At 47.3% G+C, this 9,028-nt stretch overlaps 1 protein-coding gene across 1 annotated transcript; it reads left to right on the plus strand.

Annotated features, from left to right (window-relative positions):
• Positions 1-416: 416 nt before the first annotated feature.
• LOC135827893 (uncharacterized) lies at positions 417-6,890 on the plus strand. The gene is made up of 5 exons (XM_065340330.1): positions 417-555; positions 2,126-2,216; positions 5,314-5,427; positions 5,843-6,175; positions 6,796-6,890. Exons 1-5 carry the CDS (start codon positions 547-549, stop codon positions 6,888-6,890), a joined length of 642 nt encoding a protein of 213 aa, XP_065196402.1. The 5' UTR covers positions 417-546.
• The last annotated feature ends 2,138 nt before the right edge of the window (positions 6,891-9,028 follow it).

Below are 9,028 nucleotides of genomic sequence, written 5' to 3' on the forward strand. Positions count from 1 at the left end.
ATGTTCCAACAATTTTGTCTCTCTCTCGTAGGCCGATCTACATGAGTGTACAGCATAGCCATAGGGTCTTCTTTCCCCGGTGATTTTGCCAAGCACGTTCCCTCGGCTGTGTTTTCGCTGATCAGGGTCACCAGGCCACGGTACGGTTTCGTTCTCTCCACTCTGTAGACCACTGGTAGACTTCTCCCGACTCAACTGATAAGCGGCCGCGCAAATCTTTGAACTGTTGATCTCCTAACTACCTAAGTGTACTGCGGGTTCAAAGTTCGCATCAGGTTCAAACAGGAGTACTAAAAAGCACATTTATTAGTACGTAGATCTACTCCCTGGCTCATGCCGTCTGGTTCCAGGTTCAACACAGTTCAAGTCAGTTGTGCCTGATCCCAGACGTACAGATGAAACAAATACCGGTAATTGTTGCAAAATTCATTTGTTTGTTGGTTTTGGCGACTGTTCGAGGGCTGAGTAGCACTGTAGTGTTGTGTTTAACGTCAGGAGGACGGGTTCCGCGCTTGGGCAGGGGATTTTCGATCCTGACGTCGGAGGATGGCGGCGGTGAGTCCGTTTTCAAATAGGCCAGAAAGTATGGATACAGTAAATGCACTGTCGTTGCACACACCTGGTCCTGGTAAACACTGCCATTACGGTCACGTGTCCCCTTACGGGGCCGACAATATAGAACGACGAGCGGGACCATGTAAAGGTTCGAGAGAGCCATCTCCAGCAGCTATGGATCTGCACACACACACACACACACACACACACACACACACACACACACGCACACACGCACACACACACACACACACACTTGTACTTCTTCTTGTACTTGCTCACTGCCAAAACTGGTCACGTGGGTCTCCCCAGGAGAGGGGAGAGAGACTCAAAAGGAATCTTGGAAAGATGACTCAATTGGCCATTGAACCACCAAAGGGCCGACACCCTTGAAATCCCCAAACTAGGGTTCTGCGCACACACACACACACACACACACACACACACACACACACACAAACACACACACACACACGTTATTATTATTATTTTCATTTAGGTCCTTGATACAAAACATCTAGTAGTAGGGAGGTTTAGTTTGCACGTAACGGAAACGCGCAAGTGGGTGATACACGTACAGTGGATGAAGGGCACCCACGTTGCAATGTTGTGTTTAGTCACACGGGACAAACAAAAGCATGAAGCGAAATGCCCAAACCTGGTCAAAGACGAAGCTACCCGGGCCTAAGAAGCTCATCGAATATTTTTGATTTCGTGCTTTGGAAATTTGTTCAGCTGAGCACCCTCACAGCTAGCTCGCAAAATGCGTTCCATTCTGATTTTCACCCACGTTCTGGCGGAACGTGGGTGAGCCTCCATACACGGTATGTCGTGAATCAGAAAACGTCTGTACGTGGGTCACTGAGTATCACGTGGTACACACACGTAAAGTACACACGGATTATGTGAGATTAAACCTCCCTAGTATCAGTATTCAATCTTCCGACAGCTAGGTGTTTCGAACTTCTTAGGTCTTGTCAGCGGAGCTCGCAGTGACTGACCTACTCGTAGCTTATAGGCGATTCAGACTACGGCCAAAATCACGTCTGAACTTGAGTTTCCATGGTGATGCTGTCGTGTTTCAAATTATTATGCACAATCCCTGATCAAACACGTCTGAGTCGTAGAAACGTGGTCACAGTTGGCTGTAGTCTGAATCGCCTACAATCGCAATGGAGCTCAGTTAACAACAACTGAGCCTGAAACTGTTACTGAGTAACCTGAAAACTGTGCAGTGACTGTCACTCATGCTCCCAACAAATTGATTCAAATAACAATCGGATACTGAGCCAGTAAATAGAAGTAAAATAGAAGAAATCACATGGAATCGAGCTATGAAGCAACTATCCGCGAAGTGCGATAACTCAGGCCGTGGAATGTCTCAGCAGCATATCAGTTTTGTGGCCTGTTATCGCACTTTCTGACTACTTATTATCTTGTTACAGCCGTGGATAGTTGCTTTATAACTCGTTTTCATGTGATTTTCTCTATTTAAAATAACAATCTGACGATCGGAAAAAGGACAATGGAGTTACGACAATTTGAACAGTGATGTATATGTACTGTACAGGTATGCGCTTTTACTTCACGCTGGCACCACTCTGCTGTGAAACTCCTGACGTTGCTAGTGCTTCATACAGCGAATGCCCAAACTGCTTCCAGTAAGTCTCTCTCTTTCTCTTTCTCTCTCTCTCTCTCTCTCTCTCTCTCTCTCTCTCTTTCTCTCTCTCTCTCTCTCTTACTCTCTCTCTCTCTCTCTCTTCTCTCTCTCTCTCTCTCTCTCTCTCTCTCTCTCTCTCTCTCTCTCTCTCTCTCTCTCTCTCTCCCTTCCTCTCTCTCTCTTCTATTGGCGCGTCTGGCTGTGATGAAGCCGAGACCCAAGGTCGGCAGAGCATCCAGACCACGCCACCACTCCCCTTATTCATGGCTCACACATGACGGGTTTACGTGGCTCTAGTAAAAAAAAAAGAAAAAAAGTAGAGCACTGTGTTTAACCCTTTATGTACCAGGGGCTGTCGCAGCCAAAGAAGCAACCATGGTATGAAATCTACACAACTTTCGTATATGCAAGTTGTGTTTTCCTGACTCCATATGTGAGCCAGGGCACGCTAAAATATGACCACAGACCAAAAATTCGATTTTCAGTTTTTTGTTCAAAAATGATCGAACACACCTAATGTTCACTGTCTGAAAGTTTTGGATTGGTCGGACATGTCTAAGTGTTGCTACAATGGTATTATATGAAGCACTGTTGAAATGGTGAAATTCTATGTACAGCAATGGGATTGTCATTTTTGCATACAGTTGATATGTCCCTTGGTTCATCCTTTCCTGGTCAGTTCCTCTGTCCAGGGTCTTATAGCCTGAGCTGACGGGTACTCGCCACTTCCAAAATTCCTATAGGCAGCTTAGCTGGCTGTCCGAAATACCTCCTGTTTGTTGGGAAATTCCTCCTGTTTGTTGGGAAACATGGATGCAGTGAATGGGATTTCGGTCTTTGACCACTATGTGGTGGGTCTGATCTACTCACCTCCCACCGCTTAGGAGCTGCATCTGCGCATTGATCCAAGAGGGTGGTGGCGTTCCTGCGGATGCGGAAAACTGGGCCTTTGGCCGAGTCTCACGCGAACCTTGACATTTTTTTTGGAGCACCACTGGAGAACCGCCAGCGAAAACACGGTCAACATCTGTAGATGACCGAAAAAGTTGGCACTCCACGTACTCTCCATCACACTCCACCTCTACTTTCAGATATACAGTATACACTGTTGCACACAGTCTTCCTCAACATACTCGACGTCGCACTCTTATTCTCCAAATCCAAATCCAAATCTTGACCACTTCATGTTTTCAACAAGTTAGCAGCGACTTTGTAGGTGTAGCTTCTGACTTCTGTGACACTCCCCCTGTAATGTGTTGGACTTACACCTGTCATACTGCGAACGGTCATTTCGTTGAATAACACTTTGTCAGAACAATCACAGTTCCAAGAAAGGGTTTGCTCCCTTTCCCAGGACTGTAGAAGTGGACTTTTGGCGGTATATCAGTATTTGACCGGGGTCAACTGTCTTCATGTAAACGCTCACCTCTTTTGTCTATCGTACAGACTTTCAACCCGGGCTGAACTCGACCCGGGTTGAAATTTCTCATGTAAACACAGCCTATCAATCATGAATGAGCTGCGAAATTTCATCGAAAATACCCCCCCCCCCCCGGGGTTTGTACGACTACAGCCAGGGAGTGGGACGGGACATGACATGACAGTGGTTTGTCTCTCTTTTGTCTCGTAGCAGGGTGTATCGTACATCTACATGTGTACGTGTACTATAGACCGTTTCTACCGTCACACTCCGATCTCTCTGTACTACAGCCTACAGGGATCCGTTCCGCACAAACTGGTTGTCGGGAACTGGATGGTGCACAGGATGAAGAGCTCAAACAGCCAAAGAGGGCAAGCAAAGAAAGCAATGGTGAAAAATACAGTCAAGTTAATTGGAAAAATCAAATAAAACAAATAGGAAAATCCAATTACAAAAGAAAAGAATCAAGCCAGGAATACCAAAAAAACAAAGAGCAAACCCGCATCCGCAAGCACTCCTATAGCTCCTGTTTTGGCGGCTCTGTTTTGGCGTCTGGCCGCGCCGTCCATGACGAAGCTGGACGGGTTTACCCCCTTCGGGGCGTTGAAGATCCTTGACGGCACTAGCGGCGATATTCATCTGTTCACATTCAACTTTCAGTTATCACGTGCAGCTATGGGCGTGTCCAACGTCACGATCTGCGATAGCGACAATTCAACTGTGACCTCGATCATGCGCATCTTGAGGTGTCCCAACCACCGCTGTTGGTATGTGATGGCGAACTTTGCTGGTCTAGCCAGCGCTTTCACCGACCCCGGCCGCGTTCAGCTGAGTATCTGCGCTGAGGACGACATGGTCCGTACCACGGCTAACCTGGCACCGTCACATTATCATGCCCTCCACAATGGCCGCTCGAGGACTCCGATCACTGTAGAGTTTGAAAAAGGTGAGGGCAAGCATGTTCCACAGTGAATTCTGCTGCTTCCAAGCCGCGGAGATGGATGCAAGTGAAGTCTCGAGGCAACAAAGGATGCTGACCAGGGGTGTCGGGCACGCCACGGTCTCTACGGTATATAAGCCAAGCCACTCTGTGTCCCAGCATCCCGTGAATCAATAAAATCCACTGATGCGGGCTCTAAATTTCGGGAAATTGCTCATTGGAGCCCCCCCCCCCCCCCGGTGACTGCTTCTGTCACTTTTGTTTGGCCTAGGGTCTCCTGTTTGTACTTTTCGAGCGTGAACGTTGATGCAAGTTTTGACAGGTGCTGTTTCTTTGTGCTCATTGTTCGTGTTTGTGAGAGTACACACTAGTATTGGAAGCCTGGAATAGGGAGTATGGGTCCAGCATCGCCATTGCCAGCATGCTCTGGTGGCCTGCTCTCGCCCATGGCTTGGTGGTGTCTGGCTAAGTGAATTTAACCGGTGTAGCTACTTCAAGCAGTCGAGTTTGTTTTGCTTCAATGTCATGCGTGTGTGTGTATGTGTTTGTGTGTGTGTGTTTGTGTGTGTGTGTGTGTGTGTGTGTGTGTGTGTGTTTGCGTGTGGGTGTTTGTGCGTGTGTGTGTGTTTGTGTGTGCACATGTGTTTGTGTGTGTGTGTGTGTTTGTGTGTGTGTGTGTGTGTGTGTGTGTGTGTGCGCATGTGTGTGTGTGCGTGCGCATGTTCCTGTCTCTTGCAGGCCACTTCTGCCAAACGGGTAATGTCACGTGTCCACCTAATTCACATTGCAAGGGTAACAGTTCCGACTGCCTCTGCAACGCCGGTTTTACACAAGTGGAGGATAAATGCATAGGTAAGGCAGAAAGAGACAGACACACAGAAACACAGATAGACAGACATATAGACAGATAGATAAAGAGTTAATTAAATAGAGAGACAGACAGATAGATAGATAGATAGATAGATAGAGATATAGAGACATAGAGACATATAGAGATAAAGAGATAGATAGACCAGATAGACAGACAGACAGACAGACAGAGAGATAGAGAGATAGTAAGTTTATGAATCACTTAAAAAAATGTCCAACCAACATTAGCTCTATCCGGGGTGCCATGAGATATTTTTTAAATGTTTGGTCGTGAAAACCTGGTCACTTTCCAGACCACCCCCACACACACACACGCACAAACACCCACACGCAAACAACAACATGTTTGTCGAGAAGTGTCTAACCCTGTTTTCGTGATTTCCTTCTTTCTCTCCAGTTTGGTTTGGCGGTGCTGAAGAGCTGCCAGGGCATGACAATTGCAAAGCCAATGAGTACTTCACCGTGCCAAGCGATTACACGATAGCCACCGCCTGGGCAGACTACGCGTATGCAGAACGCGCCTGCTCCGACTTTGGCCTAGTACTGCCGCCAGTGAGCGTGGCAACGCGCTGCTTGCACGACTTTGTCTTCGGCCTGCTGCTGCCCGACTCGAGCCAACGGCACGAGATGGTGTGGGTGCAGCGCGCCGACGGCACACTACTGCAGCGCAGCTCGCGTGGACACACGTACACCGCATCGCGGACCGCCACCGCCAAGCTGGTCTGTTACAGTAAGCGGCGGCGAATTTCCTGTCCCAATTTTCTACTGAATTTCGTTCTGCCGGACCGTATTTAGAATGGCAGTTGTGTGTTGTGTGCTGTTCTACAGGACCTTTACCGTAAAAATCGTTCAAAGGTGCACGTCCGAAATAGACACCCTTCATCTTTTAATCTGTTGCACCCAAGTTCGTCCAGATGAAAATACTACCCGAAGCAAGTATGGGCATGGTTTTTGCGTGCAGAACATGTATATGTGCATGCTATGGCATGCGCTGGAGAAACATTTCGACCGCTATGCCCACGTCGAGATCAAAAGTTGTTTTGTGCCCCTCTCAAAAGTTAGTACGGGTTTAAAGGGGAACTGTCACCAAAAAATTTCTTTGTCTTATCTTGTAGTTCTTTGGCTCCTGATCACGATGGTGTTATCCGTTTTTCTCTGCGATGGCTGGAAGTGGGTGAAAACTTGAAAAGAAGGTGCCCAAAATTGTCCCGAAGTACCGAGTGACGTCACGCCGGACTTGACCTCCACGCGTACATTCATCGTCAAAAACGAAGTCCAGCCCGTGTGCTGGTCGATCGAGCTAGCTGTTCCAATGTACGGTGCACGTGTGCCTTTTGAACTGTAACACAGATGGGTACATCGTACCGAAGGAGAATGCCAAAGATCATGAGGCAGAGCTAGAGACCCACGTGCAGCTACACAGCCAAATCAAAATAAAAAGCTGAGCTACCTGAGCTTTCACCTTTTTGACTTCTTCCGCGAGGATATAAGTTTTATTTTGTGAGCACGGAAGTCCGTCGTTGTTTTGAACTTTTCGTGTGAGGAACAACACGATGATGAGTGCGTATGCAGAAAACAATACTCCTCCGGCCGGCGATAACACCACCAACCCGATCCCCAAAGGAACGCAATGTAGGTACGTGAAGGCGATTCATCTGGCGATGTTGCTGAAGATGCAGATGACAAACTCCGACGTCTTTCATTTCAGAGCCGGGTGGGCAACACCGCCACCTTCGGCTTCGATACAACGACATCATTTTCAAGCACGAGATATGTGTGTCACACTAACAGCAAACAAACATCCTTCCACTCTTTCGTAATCACAAATAATACAAACAGCTGGAGCTTCGTGGAGGAAGTACCAGTGCGACAAACTGCTGTCGACTTTTGTTTATTTTGTCCCTTTTTGGCGTTCTCATTGTGTACAACGTACACATCGAGTGTCCGAGTTCAGAAGGCAAGCGTGCACCGTACATCGAACAGTTGGCTCGATCGACCAGCACACGGGCTGGACTTCGTTTTTGACCATGAATGTACGCGTGGAGGTCAAGTCCGGCGTGACGTCACTCGGTACTTCGGGACAATTTTGGGCACCTTCTTTTTAAGTTTTCACCCACTTCCAGTCATCGCAGAGAAAAACGAATAACACCATCGTGATCAGGAGCCAAAGAACTACAAGATGAGACAAAGAAAATTTTTGGTGACAGTTCCCCTTTAACCACGAAATTCGAAAATAGGTACGTGCCTATTTATGTATAGATTATAACAAGGGACCGAGTGTGTATAGAGATCTATAGTAGTATAGTTACCATATTGTGGTTAAACCCGTACTAACTTTTGCGTGGGGCACAAAACAACTTTTGATCTCGACGTGCGCATAGCGGTCGAAATGTTTCTCCAGCGCATGCCATAGCATGCACATATACATGTTCTGCACGCAAAACCATGCCTATACTTGTTTCGGGTAGTATTTTCATCTGGCCGAACTAGAGATCTATAATAATAATAATAATGATAAAGGGTTTGCTCCCCACACCGGAGCTCGCGCTTTTCCGCCGACTTTACTTGACACTTGACTGACTCACGACTGCCATCCAGAGCACACGAGAAGTCCATCGAACCTTCGACTCGGCAAACCTGCAAGAAAGCACCACTCCCTGCTCAATACACAGTGTTTCGGGGAATTCACCCCTCATCAGTTGAGCTTGAGTAGGCTGAGGAAGATTGTGCCTGAAGAGCACCACTTATATAGTGCTCTCCAGGCACAAACATCACCAGGGATACAAACTTACAGAGACGCTCCGTTTCCAGCGCGACAAACTTCCTCAGCCTACTCAAGCTCAACTGATGAGGGGTGAATTCCCCGAAACACTGTGTATTGAGCAGGGAGTGGTTCTTTCTTGCAGGTTTGCCGAGTCGAAGGTTCGATGGACTTCTCGTGTGCTCTGGATGGCAGTCGTGAGTCAGTCAAGTGTCAAGTAAAGTTGGCGGAAAAGCGCGAGCTCCGGTGTGGGGAGCAAACCCTTTCTTACAAATCATCGCCGAAGTCGCAACCACTACTTCGTACTTAATAATAATAATAACAATATTAACTGGTTTGAGGGAAAGAGACAAACGGGAAAAGTCTGAAGAAAAAATTGACTGCCACCACCAGGACTCGAACCAGGGACCCTCGCTTGTAGCTAGCGATGCTCTAACCACTGAGCTATGGTGTAGTCGTCATCCCAGCAGAGGCCGTTCAACATTTTCTTCAGACTTCGTAACTCACACTTCCTGATAATAACAATAATAATAATACCACAGCACGCATACAAAGGCCAAAGAACAATGCATGAGAATGCGTCCATGGAGCTATGAAGCCGAGACCTCTGGTCGGCGGAGCTTAATGGGCCCCACCACCACACTCCATCATTCACCCCAGTGTCTGGAGATATGTGGATTTTGTAGAAAAAAAAAGAAAAAAAAAAACACTGAAATTAAGCCAAGTCCGCTAATTTCAGTATAAAAACCGAGGCGAAGCCGATGTTTTGTTAACTGGTGTATGTATCTCGATATACACTCGGTCCCTTTGTTATAATATATT

This window comes from Sycon ciliatum, chromosome 12 (assembly GCF_964019385.1).
Source record: "Sycon ciliatum chromosome 12, ocSycCili1.1, whole genome shotgun sequence".
NCBI classification, from domain to species: domain Eukaryota; kingdom Metazoa; phylum Porifera; class Calcarea; order Leucosolenida; family Sycettidae; genus Sycon; species Sycon ciliatum.